The sequence below is a fragment of the Gymnogyps californianus genome, chromosome 7, assembly GCF_018139145.2.
Source record: "Gymnogyps californianus isolate 813 chromosome 7, ASM1813914v2, whole genome shotgun sequence".
NCBI lineage: Eukaryota > Metazoa > Chordata > Aves > Accipitriformes > Cathartidae > Gymnogyps > Gymnogyps californianus.
The window spans coordinates 6,121,896-6,144,510 of NC_059477.1; the positions used below are offsets into that span (position 1 = coordinate 6,121,896).

The 22,615-nt window shown below is 45.2% G+C and overlaps 3 protein-coding genes across 8 annotated transcripts in view; 1 reads left to right on the forward strand and 2 right to left on the reverse strand.

Moving 5' to 3' along the window:
* KANSL1L (KAT8 regulatory NSL complex subunit 1 like) overlaps positions 1 to 5,782 on the forward strand; it is a 58,400-nt gene extending 52,618 nt beyond the window's left edge. For both annotated transcript variants that reach the window (XM_050900486.1, XM_050900487.1), the window contains 3 exons: positions 2,408 to 2,520; positions 4,040 to 4,220; positions 4,862 to 5,782. In XM_050900486.1, coding sequence (XP_050756443.1) covers positions 2,408 to 2,520; positions 4,040 to 4,220; positions 4,862 to 5,110 — 543 coding nt within the window. In that variant the 3' untranslated portion in view covers positions 5,111 to 5,782. The remainder of the gene's footprint in view (positions 1 to 2,407; positions 2,521 to 4,039; positions 4,221 to 4,861) is intronic.
* A 377-nt stretch (positions 5,783 to 6,159) lies between these two features.
* On the reverse strand, positions 6,160 to 13,315 carry RPE (ribulose-5-phosphate-3-epimerase). Of its 3 annotated transcripts, XR_007766830.1 has the most exons (7): positions 13,194 to 13,315; positions 12,972 to 13,051; positions 12,743 to 12,882; positions 12,289 to 12,423; positions 12,038 to 12,124; positions 9,828 to 9,967; positions 6,160 to 7,039 (listed from the first exon to the last, which is right to left on the reverse strand). XR_007766830.1 is itself a non-coding variant. In XM_050900488.1 (6 exons), exons 1-6 carry the CDS (start codon positions 13,313 to 13,315, stop codon positions 11,460 to 11,462), a joined length of 687 nt encoding a protein of 228 aa, XP_050756445.1. In that variant the 3' UTR covers positions 11,012 to 11,459. The 3 variants fall into 3 exon arrangements, 2 of the variants coding, with proteins under 2 accessions (XP_050756445.1, XP_050756446.1); XM_050900488.1 differs by lacking the exons at positions 6,160 to 7,039; positions 9,828 to 9,967 and adding an exon at positions 11,012 to 11,582; XM_050900489.1 differs by lacking the exons at positions 6,160 to 7,039; positions 9,828 to 9,967; positions 12,038 to 12,124 and adding an exon at positions 11,012 to 11,582.
* Positions 13,316 to 17,171: 3,856 nt separating this feature from the next.
* The window catches only part of UNC80 (unc-80 homolog, NALCN channel complex subunit), a 133,366-nt gene continuing 127,922 nt past the window's right edge, over positions 17,172 to 22,615 (reverse strand). For all 3 annotated transcript variants that reach the window (XM_050900032.1, XM_050900030.1, XM_050900031.1), the window contains 4 exons: positions 20,296 to 20,377; positions 19,677 to 19,788; positions 18,300 to 18,511; positions 17,172 to 17,441 (listed from right to left, as the gene is read on the reverse strand). In XM_050900032.1, coding sequence (XP_050755989.1) covers positions 17,172 to 17,441; positions 18,300 to 18,511; positions 19,677 to 19,788; positions 20,296 to 20,377 — 676 coding nt within the window. The remainder of the gene's footprint in view (positions 17,442 to 18,299; positions 18,512 to 19,676; positions 19,789 to 20,295; positions 20,378 to 22,615) is intronic.

Genomic DNA, 22,615 nt, shown 5'->3' on the forward strand with positions numbered 1-22,615 from the left:
CAAACTAACCTTAGCGGGGGGAAAAAAAAAAAGTCAAATTTCTCCAGTTATAGCAACTTTAAATTAACCTAAACTTGGTGGAGGAAATATATAAAGCGTTACAGTGCTGGGGAGGGGCAGAGGCTGTACTGAACCAAGTAGAGACCTTTTACTCTGATGTAATGTGATTTTATCCATAGAACAAAGAATAATTTCTAAATAAGAAAATGTATTACTTGTTAGTCTTCAATGGAATAGGGTAAAACTCATTTTAAATGAACAAGTAGTTAAATCTGCTATCACCGGCTATGGAAAAGGAACAGTAAGGCTTATTTCTGTAGTTTTCAAAACTCTTCGCTTGGAGAGGAATGTGGACTTTGATTTTTGAAAGGAAGCTTGTTAAAAATGAAGTTTCTTCCCAGCATGAAAAGTTTTGGCAATTTGCTAAGAAAAGTATTTTCAAAGTCTAAGTTTTTCTTTCAAAATTATCTTTTGTTTCCACTTCAAAGGAAATCTGAGCACACAGAAAAATCCTGCATTTTCCCTGAGGGAATAGCACTTTTGTAGTTCATAAAATTCTCACTTTCACGCTATACATCATTGACCTTGGAAAGACAGAATCTGAAGTGAGATGCAGCCCCGTACCGATGCCATCCAAGTGACAGAGCTGGTGAATTCCAGAGAGAGGAGGAAACCTATTAAGTTGACTTGCATGAAAGGAAACCAGCAGCTAACTAAGTGGTTTGTGTTTAACATAAATAAATAAAAGCAATGAGGAGTCTTCAAAAAGCAGTCATGAGATGGGCAAACAAAGCAGGCCTGTTTGTCTGAAGGTTCCTGTTGAGTGCTGGGCTGAAGAGGAACCAGGCAGCTACAGTTTTAGCAAGCAGGTCCTGTGGCTGATCCAGAGCGCACTGAAGTCTTTGGGATCCTTTTCATCGACCCCATTAAATTTCATAGTGGTGCTGTAGTCATGACCAGCCACCTAGGTTGGAAACGTGCTCTCTGGCAAGCTGAGTGCATTACCAGATAGTTGACAGCAGCATAAATGCATCGTAATACTTTGCATTTGTACCCATAATGGTCATGAACTACCTCAGTGCTGCAAGACTCGATACAAAGAATGGCTTCTGCAGAAAACCTCAGGGCTGTCAGTTGTCTGGAGCGGAGTACTTCCAGCTGACAATGTAACCTATATTGTATGGCGCTATCTGGCACTGCAGTGAGGACTTTGCATTTGGTTCTGTATTTTATCAGACTCAGTTGGAAGATAAATGGTGTTACTTGTATAACACCACTGAGGATTTTGCTTTATAGAAAAAATTCAGTTTATTTTCCATGACCCCCCGATTATTGGTATAATTCTTGTCCAGGACTAAGCTGGCAGTGCAGCTTGACAGCTCCTATGACCAGGAATTGTTCTTTCCTAGAATTTCTCTGCTTTTGAGTTGGGAGTGGCTGGCATAAAATCCATGGCTGCAGCATTCGTATGCTCTTGCCAATCTTAGCTTTTTAGGTGAACTTTGAAGAGGTTGAATGGTTTGGAGCACTTTGAAGTAACGCTGAGCTGTGCTGGAGGGGTCCAGCCAAGAGCTTGCCCTGCCATCTGGGGAGGGAGGGGGAAGGGCAGCAAAGTGCTCCTCGCCCAGCCGTGTCTAAGGAGCAAACTTCCTGGTGTGCTGCCAAGGGAAAAATGAAGATGGTTCTTTCAAAGTGAAGGTCAGATGCAATAGCTGCATCTGAGGAGTTTTACTTAAAAAGCTGGCTCTTGTTTGACTACGAGCAGTTAAAGTACTCGCATCAGGGCCGTTTTAAGTTGTACCAGGGTCATGCAAATCATTTGCTAAGAAACAGTCTCTTCAAAGCAGAAACCATTTTCTGCTTGGTTTTGTAGCAGGAATGCGGCACCTCAGGTTTGCTGAGTTCCTCTCAATGTGGAGCTATCGAAGTCCTTGGTGATCTCAGACCTATTTCTCTGTGCTTAAAGAGCACCTGGCAAATCCTGCTGCCTCCCAGCCTCCTCCTAAAGCAGTCTCTGGAAACTCCTGGAATTTTTGTTGGTCTTTATTATGTGCTTTTAATACTGCCTTGATTTGCGTATGAATACTTGTCCTCTTAATTTTCTGCCTCTCACCATAGAGAAAAATGTGTTAGTTGCGTGGGGGGTATAATTTCTATATCCATTCAGATCAACCATAGACATGTAAAGAAATAACGTGAAAGTGACAGCATTCCATATACTAGAGCTCTAGTGAGAGCGTAAGCTGAATGCATGTATTTTGATGTGCCTTTATACCACAAGCATGCATTGTGTTGCCTCCTCTTGTTTGGTGAACAGACCTTTGCAGAATTATATATAATATTGGCTGCCTTTGTTTCTAGTGATGTTCATAATTATGGCAGCAGGTATCCCTGCCTTTCGTTACAGATAGAAGATCTGTCAGATGAAGTTTTTTCCTTACGTCATACAAAATATGAAGAAAGAGAGAGAGCAAGGTGGTCGCTGTGGGAGCAGAGCCGCTGGCCCAGGAGGAATAGCAGGCAGGTGTACTGACTTTGATAAGAGCGTTCCTATTGAACCACTGGTGGTGGCTGTTGGTGCAGCAGTTTCAGAAATGCTGTCACAGAGAAGTTTGAAAATGAGGGCACTCTTCATTAATTAACTCATCAGGGACAGTACCAGGTATGTTTGGTTTTGTGGCTGGAAAGGGAAGTCAGTTCTGAAGCATGCATACTTACAGAAATTTGGCATGTTAAGTGACCTGGTATTAGTGAATAAAAATCTTACTCCCATGCTGAACACACAGCTCTGCTAGTTTGTGCCACTCACAGTTATTATGACTTTAGCCACCAAGTGTAACATGAGCCCTTCTTCACTCACCTGACTTAGATGAAAGTCCACGGCATTCAGAGACACGTTACTGGGGTGTGCCAGGGACCTTAAGCTTAAAAAAGTCATTGTGTGAAAAAGGTTAATTCTCACGGGCTTGCTCTCTGGTGCAAAACTCATCAGAATTAAATATAACCCCTAAAAGTCTTGCAAAAAGTAGTGCATATAAGAGCGAACATCATAAAGCTGTATGTGCAATTTGGCTCTGGGAAAATTATTCCCATAAATCGCTTCAGAATCTGCCAGGACAAAAAGCATCCTGTAAATGCTGGGATAACTTTTTCTGCTATTTATCATATGCTTGTGTCTACTCTTGGCTGAAAGTGAACCATGACACTATGGATAAATATGCAAAGATAGCTTTTTTTAATGCAAGATAAAATTAGAGCTAAACCATATTAAGGAATTCTATTTTAAGCAATTTTGAACATAAAAAAAACTTTAGAAAGTAAGTGTACTGAAAAATACAAGTTCTATATGTACCCTTAATTTTGAAACTCTGTGAACGCCTTGGTGAAATCTTAGTGCTACTTGAATTCAGAAGTAAAACTGCCATTGACATGAGCAAGGTCAGACTTCCACCTGGCATTTGAGATGCGTGCCAATATTTTATATCTAGTTCAAATTTGCATTAAAGGCGAGGTCAGAATTTTTAATCTTACTAAATTATTTTGACTGCTTTGGAGATGAGTCCAGAGCAGAGGTGGGAAGGGGGAGCCCGAGGACCTGCTGTTTCTCCTCGAGTGACATTGGTACAGTCTGCTGACAGTGCAGTTTGGACTCCGCAGGCTCCTGTGAATGATGCCGTGTTCTCCCAAGTGGGAACAGCCCACGGCTCACTGACTTCTCTTGTCCAAAATTACAGTTCTGGTGAGCATGTGGAACAAGGTGCAGGAATGGGACCAGCCACCAGCTGCTCTGCAGCCAGAGTGTGCCTGTTTCAGCCCTGTTTTATCCGGTTAGCTCCTCCACATAGCACGCTTTGCTTTGGCTTGTGACAATGAGGTTGTCAAGAACCATGTGTGTTTTCATGTGCTCTTTTGATTTAAATAAGTAGAATGTAGGTAGCATGTATGGAGAAACTGAACACTTTGAAAAGAAAATCTGAACTGTTCCTGGTGAAAGGGCAGGGAGTAGCTCTTAAGATTCTCATCTCTTATCCTGCACTAGATCTTACAGCAAAAATGCCGACGGACGACACAGCCAAGATTCGGTGCAGAAAGACCACCACGGCAGCTCCTGTGCCTCGCTGCATTGCACCGCTGAACCTGTTGCTGACTTGACTTCGGAAGGCCACAGCTCCGTCTGTTCAGGGATTGCACAGCTCTGCAGGGAGAGCCAGGAAGTGAAGGTGGGTGCTTCCAAGAGCTTCCGGGTCTGGTCAGGTCTTCAGTGACCGCTAGCTCTTAACTTAAAACAAAGAACCTGAACATACCCTCCTGTCTCACTGATCAGAATCTCAGGCTGTCACCCTAGTTTATGTGGAGTGAACGTAATGCTCCTGTTTAGAACTAGATTGCTATGCTTTATGAATTAAGCCCAAGATTTGTCAACAGGTAAATATTTCATTGCTCAGTACACACGGCTCATGTTTTTGAGGCGAATATGGCAGGCCTGGGTTCAGGGATGCTGGATCTTTTTTCCGGGATGTTGGCCAGGGTTCCAGACAGGCCTGATTGTTACGGGGTCAGGTATCCTGATGGTCTGGCACCATGGAAAAGAGCTTCCCCCTTCCTGTACTCTGCCTGTTCAATTGTAGCTCTGTTACTAGTTCAAAACCATATGAAGCCAGCTTACATTGACAGCTGGGGCCTAGCACTGTCGTATTCTTTATCTGAAGAACCCTGCAAAGATTGTAAAGACAGACACTCATTTGTTACTTGATCGCAGATCATTCTGCACATAGCTAATCAGTTCAGACTCAACTGAAATCCCTTTTTACCCTCTTTTCTCTTTTTCCACCCTCACTTCTACTCTTCTGATTCCTTTCAGTCTGGGCTGTGGGAACTTCGAGTTTTTCCACTAAAAGATGAAGAGGTAGAAGCTTTACTGTGCCAAGATCAAATAACAAATCAGACTGAAATGTCAAGTGCAGCTTTCCCCAGCGACTCTCTCTGTACTTCGTGCACACCCATTGGTTTACCAGACAATGGCCATCCACCAAGAAAACAATCGACCGAAGAGTCAGAAGACTGTGAAAACGTTTGCCTGGGAATCAACAATACAAGAAAACAAAGGTGACAGGGAATTATGTGGTTCATTAAGAAAGCCAATTAAGGTGGAGAAAAGTGTAAGGTAAAATCTCTCTTGTTCACACAGCATATGACAGCACAATTCAAAACCTGTATGTTAGCTGCATATAATATATTTTCTTTCTTGCTTTGTAACAGGCAGGATAAATCCCAAAGACAACACTTTCTTCTTCCTGAACCCCAAGAGAAAGTAATTATTTCAAGCTGGAAGTCTAATATTCCCAGTGTCGGGAGTGGGCGCACATAAATTGCTGGCACCATTCAATTTCTGTTGTCATATTGCCACATTTGTTAATAATCATCCTTTTCTGTTTTGTTTGTTTTCAAATGCATTTCTGGTCCTAGTGGATTCTGGTGCAGCGGGAGACGCTGTCTACCTTAACCAACAACTTCAACTGAACACAGAAAAACTACTTGACAAAATTAGTGGGGAGAAGCAATAGCCTCAGATTATTTTCCTGTGTGGCATGACCATGGGGCAGAAATCTGCCTCTCTAAATGCACGTGTGTAACCCATGCGTAAGATAAGGGTAGGTGAGAACCAGCAGTTTCAAAGCAGGCATTCTGGAAGCCTTGCATCTAGCTTAAAGTCTGTACTCAGCTCTCAGTAGTGCCAGGGCGTGTTTCATATAGATGGCCCTCAAGCAATAAGATAGAAATAGACGACTGCATTTCAATAGTCAATATATCTGCTACTCAGAAAGTAGGGTTTCTGCTTCAGTCGTGTGGGTATAGAGGAATGGAAGGAAAGAGGAGTCGAGTCAAAACAAGGACGCAGCTCTTTGAATATTGTGTTTTGGGTCATCTTACTTCCTTAGTCCTCCAGTAGCTAATGAGGCTCATAATATTTTGCTTTAATACGTTAAAGACAAAGTCTTGTTCCCATTTCTGTACAGTGCCTTGTAAGAGTCTCATAAGTATGCCAACATTTGGTGACTAGCTGAAATGGAAAAGATGATTGATGTCTAAAAGACCAATAAAGAAAAAAGCCCCAAAGCTTTCCATTGTGATTCCAGATAGATTTTTAATTTCCCAGCGAGGAAACAAGAGCAAGTTGTTTAAACTTGCATCTAAATAGCGTAGTTTGGAATGTATCTGCAATCTCAAGAGGTATTAACAAAGATTAAACATTGAATGTAGGTATAATCCATCAACGGGAAGTTTTTCTGTGTAGGACAGTTGAAGGCAATTTAATAGGAGTCTCTGTTTGTGCAAAATTTTCTTCCACGTGTAATACCAGGAATGGCACTGGACAGATGACCCAGTCTTAGTGTCAATTTTTTTTTTTTTTTTGGTCAAAATGACAGGAAATATACACTGGGCATCTGAAAACAGTTCAGTAAAGTTTCAACACTACAGCCTATTGCTACATTGTAGTTTATTGCACATTCTGATTATTTTTTTAAACACTTTTTTAACACTGGTTTGTCTTAAACTTGAATCTTGCCTCGATGTCTGATACAATAATCTTTGATGCAAGGTTGGTTTTTTAATTAAAAGTTATTTCTATATATGTTGTATATAGTCTGAATTTGATGGCCTTTTAGAAGTGAAGAAATAGCAGTAATGCTTCCTCTTGGCACAGAGACCTGCTTGGCCCAAGAATGGCTTTGCAAACACGCTGAAGTGGCAGCAGCACTAAGCTTTGCTGTCGTACTGAAGCTGCACTGGTGCTGTGAGGCTAAGGTCCCCCTCAGCATCTCAATACAGAGGTGGATTTTTCCCTCTCTCTTGTCCTGCATGTGCATCTGCTGCTGGGAAAAGGTTTCTGAAAGTTAGGTGTCTCAAATGCTTTGCAGGTCTTTTCCGTACCCGTATCCGTTCATTAAGAAGCCTGATCCAACCAGCTCTCACCCAGCTTTGTTGTAAGGTCAGGGCTTCCTGCTCTGTCTGATCCCTGGGGCAGCATGAGGAGTTTCTGCAATTTAAGAGATGGGACAGACCAAGTAGAGCAGCCGGCTAGCTGCCTTACAAGTCCTGAAGGTGCCATCAGCAAAAGGAAATGCAATCCAGCATTTTATGGGAAGGAGCAAGAGGAGAGTGTTTTTCTAGATCGGGGGTGGGAAGGGAAGGCTGTTAAAATGAGGCCGAAAAAAAACGGCGCGAAAGGATCTGGATTAACCAAGTTTGGTTAGCCTGGTGGACTGTAAAGCCGTTCCTGCACTGCTGTTCAGTTCCCTGCTGTGGTGTGCTGGTCTAAAGCAGCTGCTTGTTACCTTGCCAGCTGCAGGGGCTGCACAAGCGGTTATCGATACGAGCAAGGGTAAGCATGTTTTCTTTGTCCCCTCTTTAGATGTTCTTGTCAGCCATTGTGGGAACCAGCTAGTGCCTCACAAGGCAGCAATAAAAAGGCTAGCCAAAGAAAGGCCGGGCAGCCAGGAGACTGAAAAAAAAAAAAAAAAAAAAATCCCTGGAGAGACTATAAAAATGTCTGATCATAACTCCACCCCACCACTATCAGAAGTATTTTCTCTAACCTCTCTCTCTCAGCTGGCTAGACCTGCGACAGCAAACTGCAACTGCCTGCACACAAAGAGCTGCCTGAGCGACTGCACGGCTGGAGAACTGTGCCAGAGCGTTTCTTCCTCCCCACGCCCCGCCACGGGGCTGCTCTCCAAGCAGTAGTGGTGTGCAGGCTTCTGCCCATCAGGTGAGCAGCACACGCAAGTGTGGCAGGCAGAGGCCAGTGGGGAGGGGTGACGAAGAACAGGCTGCATTTGCTTTTCTCACATTGCCTGCCTACCTCCAGCAGCCCTTCATCTGGCAGGGGCAGATGGGGAACGCTGTGTTCGCACGTCAAGCGAGATGCTTTTTGGGAAGCCCCAGGCTGCTCCTCACCCACAGCACCTCTAATCATTTGCCACCTTCTTGCAGCAGACCAGGTGCTGTGCCCTGCCCTCTCTGTCTCTACTCTGTCCGTCTTTGCTCCAGCCAGCGAGACACCCAGTTTTTTCAGTAGCCCCATTTCACTACCGGGACAAGGTTAGAAAACTTGCTTAACTGACCTCGGTGACAGGACCAGCCCCCTCCTTTCACCTTCCTTCCCTGTGTTGCATGCAGCTGGAGTCAGCACTAGTACTCTTTGATTGCCTGCAGCCCTTTTCCCTGCAGAGCTGGACTCCCACCTCCAGACAGTTCAGTTTTTGCATGAATGTTGGGGTCGTGAGGAAGCTGCTGGTGGTGGGAGCAGGCTGGGAGCTCAGAGCCAGGCTTACGCTTGAAGCCATAAAATGTGTACAAAACCCCTGCTTGTTTTCTTTCCTTTTCAAAGTTTTAAACAACAGGGGGAAAAAAAAACCCAACCTGTTTGTCTTTTGACTGTTATGAAAACAGCTGTCAGCACTGCTCCTAATGTTTTGGCTGAAGATATTACAAAGGCTGACTCTGAAATACCAACTTAAACAGAATGCAGCAAGGCCCCCCACGCATGAAACGGGTGTTGCAGCTTCACTAAGCAAGCCATTTCCCTTGCGCTCCCTGCATTTTCAATGGAGACATATTTTAAGGCCACTTATGTTCTGCTCCCTGCTGCTATGAGGGTTTAAATGCTTCATCTCTGCATCCAGGACCTTAATGGAATGTAAGTACAAATACAAACTTCTAAGCCCTATTAAAATAAAGCTCTGTGTGTGTCTACTGCAGTTTTTATCTTGCTCAGGGATGTGCGCTGTACCACCCTGTGTAAGCCCAGCCCTACTCGGCTATGTCAGTTTCTTTTATCCTGTTTTCCAGTGCAGACAGAGCCTTTGCTCTGTCAGATCACCCTGGACCGCTCTAGACCATGTGACTTAATATCACCAGACTGTGCTCTCCCTTGTTGCTGAAACTGGGCTTTATCAGAGTATTGCAACATCTAACGGTCCTGGGGTTTATTTGGCCCTGTGGATACCATGCCAGCAGCTCTTTTGGTTTCCATATCAGCGTTCAGTTCAAGTCCTGCGGCTGTGGCGCTTCCGCTGTGGGGTTACGTTACTGAGCACAGGAGGACGGGCCTAAATAGAGCCTAACAGATTACTTCTGTTAATGTATAGAGGCAAGAAACTGGCACAGTCTTAAGCATTAAAAGACCAAGTATCATTACTGTTACTTCTATGGGTGCTCTGTGGTCACTAATAGATTTAACCTTAGATGTGTAAAAAGCTGCTGCAGTAGTAGCCAGCTGCATAAACCCACCTGGGTGGGATTTAGACAGAAAGAAGCACTTGAGTAGTTCTACAGTGTGTGTAATTTCTCTCTCCCACAACACTCCTAACCTGAGAGTCAATGGAAGTGCAAACTACCAGATTTAAAACAATGACAAAGTGACTACAACCTATGAAAGAAAAATACCATGTGGTTCCATGCTCAGTACAAAGCATAGTACCATCAATTAACTAGCATGACTTCGGGATGTCTGTCCCCCCCCCCAAATTAATTACAAAAAAAAAGCAGAAATAGTTTGATTACCCTTTCAAACCGGCTTAAGGTCAACTGCAGGAGGCAAGGATACTACAGCTGTTGTCCTACTGCTTTCAATAGCATAAAAAGCCACACTTCCAAATCCTAAACTAACATTTTCATAGCCTGTTTGTGGCTGCTTGGCCTGCATTTTAGATACCAGAGCCTTGACTGTTTCTGTATGCACACCATGTTAGACTCTACAGAGGTTCTTTCCAGAAGTATGAATAAGCTGCTTTAACACATCTAACAGCCATTTGCACTATTACCTTTCCTAGCCAAGCTGTGTTTTGGCAGACCTCTTCTGAAAGATGTCTTCAGTGCAGTAGGTCCAGATGACGCCATTCTTCTTTCGCTAGTTCTCAAATGGGGTTGCAAGTGGAAACAGGAAGCAAAGACATTTATTCACCTAAACCACAATTAACCACACAGGAAAAAGTAGTAGTTTAGCCATTTCAGACACTTGTCTAGATTGTTTGAACTAGCCCTAGCGCCTCCTACTTAAGAATGGCAGCGACCCACGCTGTACCGCAGCTGTCTCCTTCCACAGCCACCGAGCAGAGGCCTGTCTGTGGGACAGCTCGCAGGTCCTGGGCTTAGAAGAAGGGGGTGCATCAGCTCTAGCACTGCCTCGGCATTTGGTAGGTGACACGTGCCCAGCTTTGCTGCAAGGACAACAGGTTTGCCTTTGGCCTTGTGGAAACGGACTGGCTGCAGCTGTTGAGCCTTCTGGGTTGTTCCCCTGGGGCAGCAGACTGTTTGCAACCATTCTGTAATTACAACTTAATGGGAAAAATACCATGCAGAATACCATGAAATATTAAAGGAGTCAGCAGCACCAATTAAAGCCACGGGAGGCAGGTCTATGCGAAATGACCTGCTCAGGTCTTCCTCTAGTGGCTTGTAACTCTCACCTTTCACGTGCCCAAACAGGCCAGGCTGGGCACAAGCAAATTGAAGGTATGTGAACTATTTGGCTTTGTAACTAAGGGGAGCATTAAGGTATTTTACAGAGCCATCGCCATGCACTGCATTTCAACCTGCATCCATGGAAATCACTTCAGTAGATAACATTCCTGTATGTCGCTATCTTAATTGTTTACTCAGGCGTATGTACAAACCAAGGAGGCTGTGGGTCAAGATAGAGTTTTTTAACTATCTGTAGGGTTTTAAAGCAACATTCTTCTGTGGAATCCCGTCACTTCCAGGAATTTCAGACACAGCTGTCTTAACTGGCTATTTGAAAGGTAAATGAGAAGCTATTTCCCAGTTTGTGACCTGGTAAAGATGTTGCACTGACTTGCCTGATGCTTGACTTGTGTAGGTCAAGTACTTCTATGCAGTAAAAGCAAAACATAGGAACATTTCCAGCATCCGTGGGATTTTTTTTAGCCCTCTTAAACTGCATTTTTCCCAAACTTACTCCCAAAACCACTCATTTTTGACAGCTTAAAGGAGACTTACCACACCAAGGGAGGGATGTTTAATGCAGATATTGGAAAAGTTTTGTAGGAATGCACAGATCAAATGACAAAATACAGACAGCAGAAGGCAGTTTGATTAGAGTCTTCCACAAGAGAGATTGCTTGTGGGGATGCTACACTCTTCTAGCAAGCAAAAAACCGACTGAAGTTTAGTTCAATCCAGTCGGCGTTATAGGTTGTGCCACAAAATTAGCCTCCACAGAATCAAGACACGGGTTCAAACCATTGCATTTCCAACCCTGAAAGACAGCCAGAATGTTTTTCACTGCTGCTCGCTTCATTGTGGCGAAGGAATGATTCCTCTGTTCAGCAGCAACAAGTTTCTGTAATTAATGTTCATCCAGCCCTCCCTTACGCACGAGAAACAAGGCTTCTCCTGCACGTACAGAGCCTTCTTGAACACTGCTTGGGTAGGTCTCATCGATCCAGACAGCGCTTTTGAGCTGCTTCTGAACACACATTCCTTAGAAGATTGATCACAGATCTTGGATCTGCGCTCTTCATAATAGCACTGCCAGATACAATCATATTTGCACCTGCCTGAAAGACATTAAACACCCACTCAATGACACAGAACAGATCCACTTCTTAAAGAGCATTCTTGCTGTAAAACACACGAGGAGGTAGTGAATTCTAAGCTGGTGGGCAAACAAGCGCTATTTGTGGGACACAGGTAACACACCTCTAACTACAACCACAAATCCAGTTCAGAAAAGACAGCTCTTCCCCCAAATAGGCAATTTCTTCATCACTGCTCCTATTCACCTGAACATACAAGAAACAAACAACTTCTCTAGCTTAGGGGAGGCTTCGGTAGCCACTATTAAAGAAGGCACAAGATTAGACCTCAAGTAGATTTGGATATTCAGCGTGCTTTACGGTTCCCTCTGAAAACCAACGGTCAAAACGCAATTCCTCCTAAGCTTTATTTTCTGAGGGACGATTAAGTCTCTTAGCACAGTGACTGAGAATGCTGCTCCACTTCAGCCTCTTACCTCTGCACACTTATGGATGGTGTCAGGCCCAACTCCTCCGTCCACTTCAATATCCAGCGAGGGAAACTGTGTCCTCAGCCACTGAACCTGAGAAACAGTATAAAAAGGTTGGCACCGAGATCCACGCTCAGCTGCTACAGTTACATATAGCTTCTTACGCACCCAGGCACGGTTTATTCACGTCACCAGTACACTCCGTACTGTTAATTAGCTTTAAGCTCAATAAATAAGGGAAGAGAAACTCAGTTTACCTTTGGCATCATGTCTTCCATAAACTTCTGCCCTCCGAATCCAGGTTCTACCGTCATCACCAAAGCCATGTCTATCTGATTGGCCCAAGGTGCCAAGTGTTCAACTGTAGTGCCAGGCTTGATCGCCAAGCCAACCTGCAGGAGAGGCAAGACAAATCCAAGTGTGCCTTAGGATGGCACAAACGTGGCAAGATTGGCTTGAGCTGGTTACAGACTCCTAGGAAAATAATTATGTGTCTCTGTAAGTGCAGTAAGAACAGGCTGCTTTAAAGAAAGATTCCTGATTTTCTTAAACTAAAACTGAAGACTGACTTTGCGCACAAAGAGCGTCAGCGCCGCACGCATCAATCTCTGACCCCCCCCGAATCTGCAATGATGGGCTTTTCATTACCAGAAACACGGCGGTTAGTTAAGCCGAGCGCAGAGTGCCACTCCAAGCCTACGCTCCCCTCACCTTCATCCCATTCTCCCGGATGTCTTTTATCAACGCCCCTGGATTGTCCGTAGCCTCTAGATGAAAGGTGTATTGGTTTGCGCCAGCGACAGCCATCGGTTTCACCCACTGCTCTGGTCTGGCGACCATCATGTGCATGTCTGGAAGAGGGGAGCGGAGCGAAGAGCCGTAAGCGCCACCCGCGTCCCTCCCGCCCGGCCGCGCCCGGGCAGCCCCCCCGGCCCCTTACCGAAGAAGGGCTCCTGGCCCAGCTGCTTGCGCAGGCTCTCCACGACGGGGTGGCCGAAGGTGATGTTCGGGACGAAGTGTCTTGGGGCCCAAGAGAGAGACCCGCCCGCCCGCAGGTTACACCCGGCCGGGCGGGGCGGGGCAGGCCGCCCGCCCGCACCCTCGGGGCGGCCGCCCCCCGCGCCCCCGGCCCGGCCCGGCCCCGCCCGCCCCCGGCCGTTACCCGTCCATTACATCCAGGTGGAGGTAGTCGGCGCCGCAGTCCAGCATGCGGCTGCACTCGGCGCCCAGCGCCGCCAGGTCGCTGTTGAGGACGGACGGCCCGATCCGGCACCCCGACGCCATCGCTGCCGCCCGCCGCCCCGCGCCTGCGCCGCCGCGCGGCCTGCCGGGACGGGCGCGCGCCACCGCCCCGCCCCGCGGCGCCTTCCGCCATTTCGGTGGCGGGCGGGACCGGCGAGCGGTCGGTGCCGCCGCGGAGGCGCTGAGCGGCTGCCGCCTGCCCTGGCCGCCCCACGAGAAACGGCGCGGCTTGAGGCTGCTACCGGCGAGCCGCCAGCTGTGCGTCCGGGCACGGGGGAGCAGCCCTCCCGCCCCGGCAGGCACGGCACGGCCGCCCGCGGGCCGGGGGCTTTGGGGCTTCCCGACAGCCGTCGCCCGGGGCCCCAGTGTGAAGGGCCGGCACAAAGGCCCTGCCTGGCTGCGCCGCGCCCCGCCGCGCCTCTGCCCCCCTCGGCTCTGGCACGGGCAGGCCTTCAGGCTTGTTCCCCGCGTGCCCGAGCAAGGCCCCTCTTGGTGCTTGCGCGGGCACAGACCGCTGCGAACAGCCCCCCTGGCGCAAAGGGCCGAATGGGGGGGGGGGGGGAAGCTTGTTTTGACAGTTTTGGGGTTTTTTTAAGTTCCCAACAAAGCACATTTTGTTACCTCTGAAGCTACTTAACGCCCTGCCACATCCCAATGCGGAGGGGTGCACACAGGGCCCACCACCCCGGGCACCTTCCCAGCGGCACCCTCTGCACGGGGCCGGGGGTGGCAGGCGTCTGGCGAGCTACGGCAAGGCACGGGCTGAAAGCGGATGGGTAAATTTTAACAAACGCTGTCTGTATCGCGGAACAAAATAGTCTCAAATAGCAGCATATCAAAGCCGTTTAGAAAGGGAGACTGACATGGTGTTGCGCAAGAGGCTTAAACACAGAACTCTGTCCTTTTGCCATCACTCCTCTGTATTTAGGCCTCGGGACAACGTTTGCATAAAATGCTGAGGCAATGGGACCAACCGACACGCTGACAAGACTCATACAGCCTGGACATTTGTTGAACATGACATGCGCTTAAGGCCTCTAACACTATTTAAGCAGCATCGTTTGTTTTCACAGCAGAAATACACCAGTTCTGTTACAGAGATACTGGAGGAAAGCACAAAACCAGCGAAAGTACATTGTATGCACCTCAGTAGTACAGTATTAAGTGCAACCAATATGAAAGTAAAACATGAGAAAACAGACTGACTGGTCTGCCTCTCTGTTCCATCTCTCAACAATCATCCAACAAAATCAAAGCCATCTGCCCAGCCACCTGAATAAAACCAAATTACGGATTACATCATTTATAAGCTGCATTGATTTCTAGCAGGGTAGGCATTTTAGTCCTTGCTATGGCTTACTACTCTGGATTCACTGGTGACAGTGGGAAACCTGAATGGAAACATTTATTACATACACTGAATTAAATGAAGTAAATCACAGTTATTTTGTCATCATTAGAGTGGAGTACCATGGTGAGGCATCTACTTTTCATTAAGGAAGGTGCTTCCTTCTCATTTTCAGCAGAAAAGGTCACTCTATAAAACACACCATGAATTCTGTATGTGTTGCGTCCCAGCCATTTACTCAGCTCGCGTCTAAATCTCTCCTCCCCCACCCAACTGCCAGTAACCCAGCCTACCTTGGGATTTGAAAGTGAAGCTGTGTTTTTTCTCATTTGTGCGTCACTGTTAATAATAAAACTTAGCATCTGGCATTTAGCAATTCTTTGAGTGACCTCCAAGCTAGGAGCTAATCCAAAGCAGTCTCCTATAGGTAGCTGGTGCTGGCTCCTGTGCGCTGCAGAGATAAGAAGCGGTACAGCATGTTTTGGTCAGCAAAGCAGTTTGTCATTCAGGACACGCATTGAGCAGCATATCGAGACACTGCCATCTTCACCTAACCATCTCTCTTACAAAACCATGTACACTTTAAAGTTGCATTAGTGCACCACCTATATATATATATATATATATATGGTGATATAGGTGGTGCACTATAAAAATAGTTGCCTTTCCAGCCCTGCTTTTCCCGAGAGGTGCTGAGAGCCTCCATCTCTCACCAATGCAGTGGTAGCAGAGCATGCTCAACACCCGCGAGCCTGGGAGAAGGATGGCTTTTGCTGTCTTCAGAGGTTTAATGTGCATGAGTTCCCTCCTCAGACTGGTATGCACAGCTCCCGTCAAATCTGAGCATTTGGCAAATACCAGGCAGCGCAGCCTGAAGGCTCCGTGGGTTTCAGCAGGCTGAAACCTGCTGTCAGGTATACGGTTAATTTTCCAGGCAACAGTAAAAACTGCATGCTGCACTACAGCAGTGAGGCAGTCGTTTGTACGGCAGTATTTTTAAACAGCTATTTCAGAGCTGTTGAAGAGAGATGCGAGTCCTTTCTTTGGAGATGGATAGGAGGATATCGTTCTGTCTCCTCAGTAAGGCTATTTTATGATGCATATGTCCAAATTACAAGCCCTCAGGAGCCAAACTGGTAATTAGCACATTTTACAGACTCTCGGGATGATCTAAAACATTTTCCTCTGCACAATAATGCCATGATTGTAAACTCTAGTTCTTCTAACATAAGCTGAAAAAGGCAGCATACGATTCCCAAAGCACAGCGTAACTTTGGGCGTTGCTTATGATTTCATGGTTTGTTTCACAGCTGTTTTGCAGTTTGCCCCTAAGCAGCTAATGGCTAAATTCACATTTCAGTGTAATTCCATGATGCTGCAGCACGGCCCATAACTCAGCTGTGACTTCAGCTGATCCCCCATGGGGATCTCCACCTACGTATAAATGTTACATATATATATATATCTCTCTAATACTTGCACCCATGAACATTACGTACATAAAATGGAACCTTTTTAAATACAATCTCAACATGCCAAAAATAGATTCTTTCCTCAGGTTTCTGCCCTGCAATATCCATCTTTTGTTTACAATGTACATATATATTTATATTTATATGTATAGGAACATGAAAATACCATCTATAAATATTTACTTTAAATCCCTATATCTAAGTACATACGAAAGCATCAGTGGAGTAGTTGCTAGGTACCAGAAGGTCCACGCATTCCAGATGCGGTTTCTTGGGGTTTTTTTAAGCTGTGGAGATGAATTGCTCAGTACATTTAAGCAGGACAGCGTGGGCTATTTATACCATCTGCAGACCACTCACCCCCTGCCCATCTATATCTGTGCACAGCACGTGCATTCCTTCTTACGGTATGTACTGTATTTAGTTTTACAGAGCAAATATTTTTGTAGCACAAGGGCAATATCTTACAGAGTGGAATGAAACCAACAGACAAAAGTAAACTCAACTAAAGTCTGCAGTGCCAAAAAAAAAAAAAGTCTAATTGCTCCATGGTGCTTATCATTGCTCTGCAAGTTAGAAACAATGGTCCCAGGCTTGTGAAAATCAAACTTTAGATTGGTACTTTTTGTCAGTGTTTTCACTGTCAGTACCAAGGTGTAAGAGCCTTGGATTCAGCTACTGTATAGCCCTCCTCTCAAAAACACTACAAAAATAAATCTTGGGCACAATCTCAAAAGAGGCTTCTCTTCTCTGTCTCATACAGTACAACAGCCTGCTTACCCAACGAGGCTGCCGATCACAGTACATGGCTGCCAGATCAAGGTTTTATGGACCACATATTTGCCCACACACCCCTACCCTGAGAATTTTGTAAAAATTCTCTGTTCCTGCAGTCTTGCCCTGAACTGAAATAGATTTCACAAACAGAAATTTGCCAGTCTATAGCAACCGGCTGTTAGCTGTTTTCTGCTTTCGGATAATAAAGTGCTCTTGTTTTAATTAGTTACTAGTTACCAGGGAACTCAAAGGAGAAGGTACACTTTCTCTTCCTCCTCCCACTACCGCACTTCCCCAAGAGTTAAACATGAGATTCATCTAGATCGACGTCGGTCTCCCCCAGCTCCACGTGCGTGAAGCTGAAGTGAGTGGCCAGCAAGGGGTTCTCCATTCCATTGTCCTCACTGATGTGAAGGACAGTGTCCCCGTGCTGCAACAAGCTGGTGGTCTCGAGGCCAGCATAGTCCTCGGTGTCAGAGAGCTGTGTGGGTGGGGTGCTTTGTGCTGTTGTTGGCCGGGACTCCAAGCCCTCCTCTTTTTCCTTCTCCTTCTCAGCAGAAAGTGCCTCGCTCTGCAATTGAGGAGAGCCAGTGGTCAGGCTCAGAGAAAGTGGGAGGGAGAGGGGGGAAGAAAGCAAGGGAACATCTATAAAATATTTTCTCATTCAGAAATACTTTTTACCATAAAGGGCCAGGCACTCGCAGATTATAAATCCCTAAAATTTTGCCCTACCAATGATACATTTTTGCTGGTGAATCAAATTTGTAGCAATGATCAGAAAGGTTATCTGATTTCAGTCGTTAACACTTCCTCATTTCATTTTTTTTTTAGCGTATTCTCAACACGGGTGCCTTTCATTTGTTCATGGCAAAGGACATAACCCCCAAAAGACACTAGATACCTGGGTGTATGAAAGTGATCTCAATGTCACTGATGTGTTGAAGGGATGACTGTGATTGTCCCTGCACAGTCCTCAGTGGTGTCCAACACAGAAAAATGTTGGACAAGCAATTTCTTTTGAAATGCGATGCTTTTGCTAAAACAGTCCTGAGGTTTTGAAGGAGTCCTTCCTTAAGGACGCATTTCTCAGAGAGCAAGCTGTAAAAACCTGTTGATGAAAACTTGCACGGGTGCGCAGGTCCAGAAGGACTACTATATGTGACGGGAAGGTGGAAGGGGAAGATGCAGGAAATATATTTGCAAATTCAGAATCGTTGCATAGATCTAGAAGTGAATGGTTTACAAAAGTAGGGGGTTGGACAGCAAACTCAGCCTAAAGCGTAGACACACAGAAGAGTTTGCTATCTTCACTCACCCGCCAGCTTTCGTTATAGTGATGTAATGCATCAGGCGTTTCCCTATAAATTTGCCCTGCAACTTTGATGAAGAAGCAGACACACACACATGATAAAACCGTCAATCTCATTACCTGGCCAGTCATCTGGCTATGGAGATCAGCTACAACGATGGCAGGTGAGGAAGTCAGCACAGGTTTACTTGGCGGTTCCTGCTTGCTGGTCGCCTGGGGGCTGCTGCGGCTGCAGCCCTGCTGCTGGGCTGCTGGAGCTGACAGGTCCCCTGGGGAGGCTGTTGTTGCCTCAGGCTGGGCTTCAGTGAAAGTCACTGATCGCTTCTGCTCCACTGAAGGGTACAAAGCCCAGAAAATTGAGTATTAAAATGCTACAATTTGGGAAGTAAAACACAACAAGAAAAGAAGAGAGAGAATCCCTGGAGTTTTTACAACTAAGACAGGATTCATGATTCATTCCATCTTTATAAGCTGTCTAATTGGAGTCTAATCTAAAAGCCTTTTACCCTAGGCTGAGTCAGGGATCTCCTGAAGACTAGTCACCCTACCTATCTTTGTCATGGCTTGGTGAGATAAATGCCACCCATAACATCTTTCCATCCCAGAAGAATATACTGAATTGAATTCCCATGTGAGTTAGGCATTTCTGCCCTCAACTAAAAAAGGAAAACTGAGATGCAAATATATAAGGGAATTGCCCACGGTTTTGCAGGAGATCTGAGAAAAGAAAGAGGGCAGCTGATTCCCCCCCATTCCTGCAGACTGAGCCCACTATCTGGGAATAACAGAACAGCACAGGGTGAAGACAGCTAGACAACGGTAAAACTGATATCCCTGCTCCTGCTCTTAATTATTTTGGGTCAACTTTTATGTTTCAAACATCTCCAACAGCGCTGTTGCCCCAGCACAGTCCCGGCTGAATGGTTAGAAACCCAGAAAGTGCGCAAGCAACCTTTGCTCTTCCAGGTGTTGCCTCCAAAGTTAACTGCTCGCTTCAGATGGCACAGAATACAGCCACCTGCTCTGCTTGGCAGTGCTGACTCATGGAAACATACAGCATGGACTAGGAGAGTCCTATATTCATTTCCATATACAACCCTTAAAGCTCTGCACTGCTAAGCTTACAAATGATGGGAAATTTCCTTCTTTCTACTGCTCTCACTAGCAGCTTCAAAATTTGCACATCTGGAGGTTTTGGACAAGGCATCCTGAATAGAGGACACCTGTCCCCTAAATTCTCCACACCTCTAGGAGACGTGATAATTCACCGTCCATGTCCAGTTTCACCTTGAAAGCCTTTGGAGAAACCATCAAAGTGTTTTGAGGGGGTAATTTTCTGATAGGATATCCACTTACGAGGAAAAAGGGTAAAAGCGCTGGGACTTTAATATAGGCTACTGACAACATACTAACTTTTCCTTTAAGCTAAAAAAACAACATAGTATTTTCTACTTTCAAATATGAAGTGCTGGTTCTGGAAATGCAGTGCTGCCCTACCGCTAGGTTTTGGTTTTGGCTGGATGCTCCGCCGCGTGGTTGAAAGTCGAGCTCCATGACGGCTACGAGGTTCGGTCTGAGTTTTCTGACGTGACAGCAGTGGTCGTCGAAGCTAAATGTTGGAAGAAAGAGTTAGGCTGATATATGTTCACATATTGCACAACTTCCCCTCTGTAAGGAGAACAGATCATCATTGTCTATTCCTCTAGATCTCCATCCACTCTACTTTTAGCAGATACATGTTTTAAGGTTTCCATGGCTCAGACATCTCCTTCATATGAAATTCTGGGTTTTGTGCCTTTTCAGTTTGAATACTGACTGTAATACAATGCAGATTGTGTGACCATCGTTTAATTAAAAAAAAAAAAAAAAAGCCCACAGAGGAAAAGATTGGGGAGTTCAAAACAAAGTGCAACTCCTCTCTTAGGGATTTGTCAGGCCTCACAGCTACAACTTGTGCTATGGTTCCTGCTAACTCAACGGACTGCACTAGTATATCACAAATTAGGTAAAAGGGACATGTCACATCCACAAATCATTTCAAAACAGACACAGACGAGATAAAACAAAGCAACTCTAACAGAAGGAGAGAAGGTTTACTCACTCCTCGTGTTCTCACCTGCCGTAGGCCTCTCTTCCGCCCCAGGGGCTGCTGCAGAAGAAGGTTTTGCTGTCCTGGCTCGCTCTGCACGCTTGCCACCCTGTTAGATGTTGACAGCATTAGGCCAAGGACAGAAGCACCCTGTATAACTAGCAGGTGTCCTGGCAATTGTGACTAAAATAAATAAATAAATAAATAAATCAACCAATCACTAATGGCACGGTAACTTCAAAGAGCAATACTGTCTTTGAAGGATGGGGGGGACGTGTCTGTTGGGTTGTGGCTTCCAGGGCTTAGGAAAGGGTGGGAGGTGGAGTCATGGCATTCAGGACTTAGCCACGCACAGGTAGCATCCAAATATAAATAACTGCAAATTTCAGTTTTCAGTCATTGATTGATGCATCCCACTGAGCAACACTCACTTCTCTGCATCCTTTGCCACATCAGTAAAGGCAAGAATATCAGCTTCCTAGCTCAAAAGCCTTCTTGTTTGCTTTTCCTTTTTCAAGGACAATGTTGTAAAAGCTATTTTTTTTCCTCCCAGATAGACTCCACAGCCTCATCACAATTTTGTCATCTGGTTTTAATTTCAATTTAAGTCAACAAACAAAAAACAAACACAAAGTGACAAAGGATCCTTTCACATAATGGATGCATGAGTTATGTGAACAAGGCCCCACACTCAACACTTGCAGCCTTAAGTGTTTTTGTGGCTAACGAACAAAAAAGACAAGTAAACGTAAATTATATATATACACACATAAATACAGCTTTTAAGTTTTTAATATCTTGGCACAAAATATCTGAAAATCTGCAGTAAAAGAATCTTTAGCAATAAAACATACTCAGCTACATACCATCTCATTCTACCATTCAACTGATCATTTAATCTAGTTAACATGAAAATACCACCCTCCCCTTGTTTTTATCAAGCACTGTATTCCTCCAAACAGTTAAGAATTGGTCACTTAGCAGACAGCAGTCACAAAACATTTTAGCTGAATGAACTATGTCTGAGAGACATATGGTTACAATAGCAACTAACATTTAAGACAGACTTCTTATAAATCAGGCAGCTGCTTATTTGGGACAGAATGGAATCCACTGAGCCACACGTCCTATTTAAGCAACTTCCAGCTATATCTGGTATGCATTGTTGAAGATTCAGTATTACAATCCATTTTGCCTTTGGCCTGCATTAATCTAAAGCAAAACAACATTCTTTTCTCTAGATGTTTTCCTTGGATCTCCCTGGAGGAGCTCAGTACCACCAACAGAGTGGAGGTTTATCGCCTGACCTTACAGGAGCGGAGGAAGAAGACAAACCTAGGGACATGGTCAGAGAAGACATGGAGGATGTCTGTGGAGAGCCTTAAAAAGTTCTGTCTCCTGAACAGCTCATTCTTCACTTTGGCAGAAGTTATTGCTCTTAGAAGGTTTGGTGGAACAGAACATGAGAGCTTCCTGGTCTGCTTCGGGTCAAAGTCTGGTTACCTGACCTGAAAGTCCTATTCTGTCCTCACTTATCAGTTTAAACTAAAGCCAGACTTTGCACTAAACCGTATGTGTGTGTTTCTACCAGCTCTACTGGGGAGACAATGGGCAACTTCAAGGAGAGAGACATCTTAAGACCCTGAAGCTGTTTCTCTTCTGATTGTCTGACCACAGCCTAATAATCCTAGGCATGCCCTCGGCAATCTCACCACAGCTGCAGTGGTTTGGAAAAAAAGGAAAAGCTTCTGCAAGCTCAAAGCCAGAACAAACAAGATACATTTGAGTCCTTTTCTCCCTCAGACAGCTCTTCCAAATGAGATCACCAGTCTCTGGAACATATTTTCCAGCTTTTACGTAGGGTATTGACATGATTTACATACAAAGCATCCTAAACATCATGCAAACACCCGCCTATGAATAAGCAGAGTCCTCAAAGTTACTTCCTGTTAGTAGGACTGTGTTCTTGACCCAGACAATGACTGCAGCACATATGACTGGTAGGCCCAGAAGCAACACATCATTCCTTATTAAAGCAAAGAGACTGCACTTAAATTAGTCTTTAGATTTGTGATCCAGACTACCTGAAATTACAGCTTGCAGAATTTTCTTAATCTTCTGTTTCTAGGATTACATAAAAACATATTCCTCTGAATTTTAAGAAGTTTTTAGAGTAGTTACCAGTATGTGAATTAAGTAGGAATTAGCTGGAGAATGGCTTGAAAAAATAATTTTCTGTTGGACTAGCTTTTGAGAATACTGTTACAATTTCCGATGAAGGAACAGTAACTCTTAGCTCTATGAGTGAGGAGACATAAATGTCTGTAGCAGAAAGACTACAATTATA

Bases quoted from the DNA above. Each gene is read 5' to 3' on its own strand.
- RPE (XM_050900488.1), bottom strand. From the start codon at position 13,315: ATGGCGTCGGGGTGCCGGATCGGGCCGTCCGTCCTCAACAGCGACCTG. The intron at 12,424-12,742 runs GTGAGGGGAGCG...CCTCTCCTGCAG, and splicing joins TCCGGGAGAATGGGATGAAG to GTTGGCTTGGCGATCAAGCC. The intron at 12,125-12,288 runs GTAAACTGAGTT...ACTGTTTCTCAG, and splicing joins TGGAAGACATGATGCCAAAG to GTTCAGTGGCTGAGGACACA.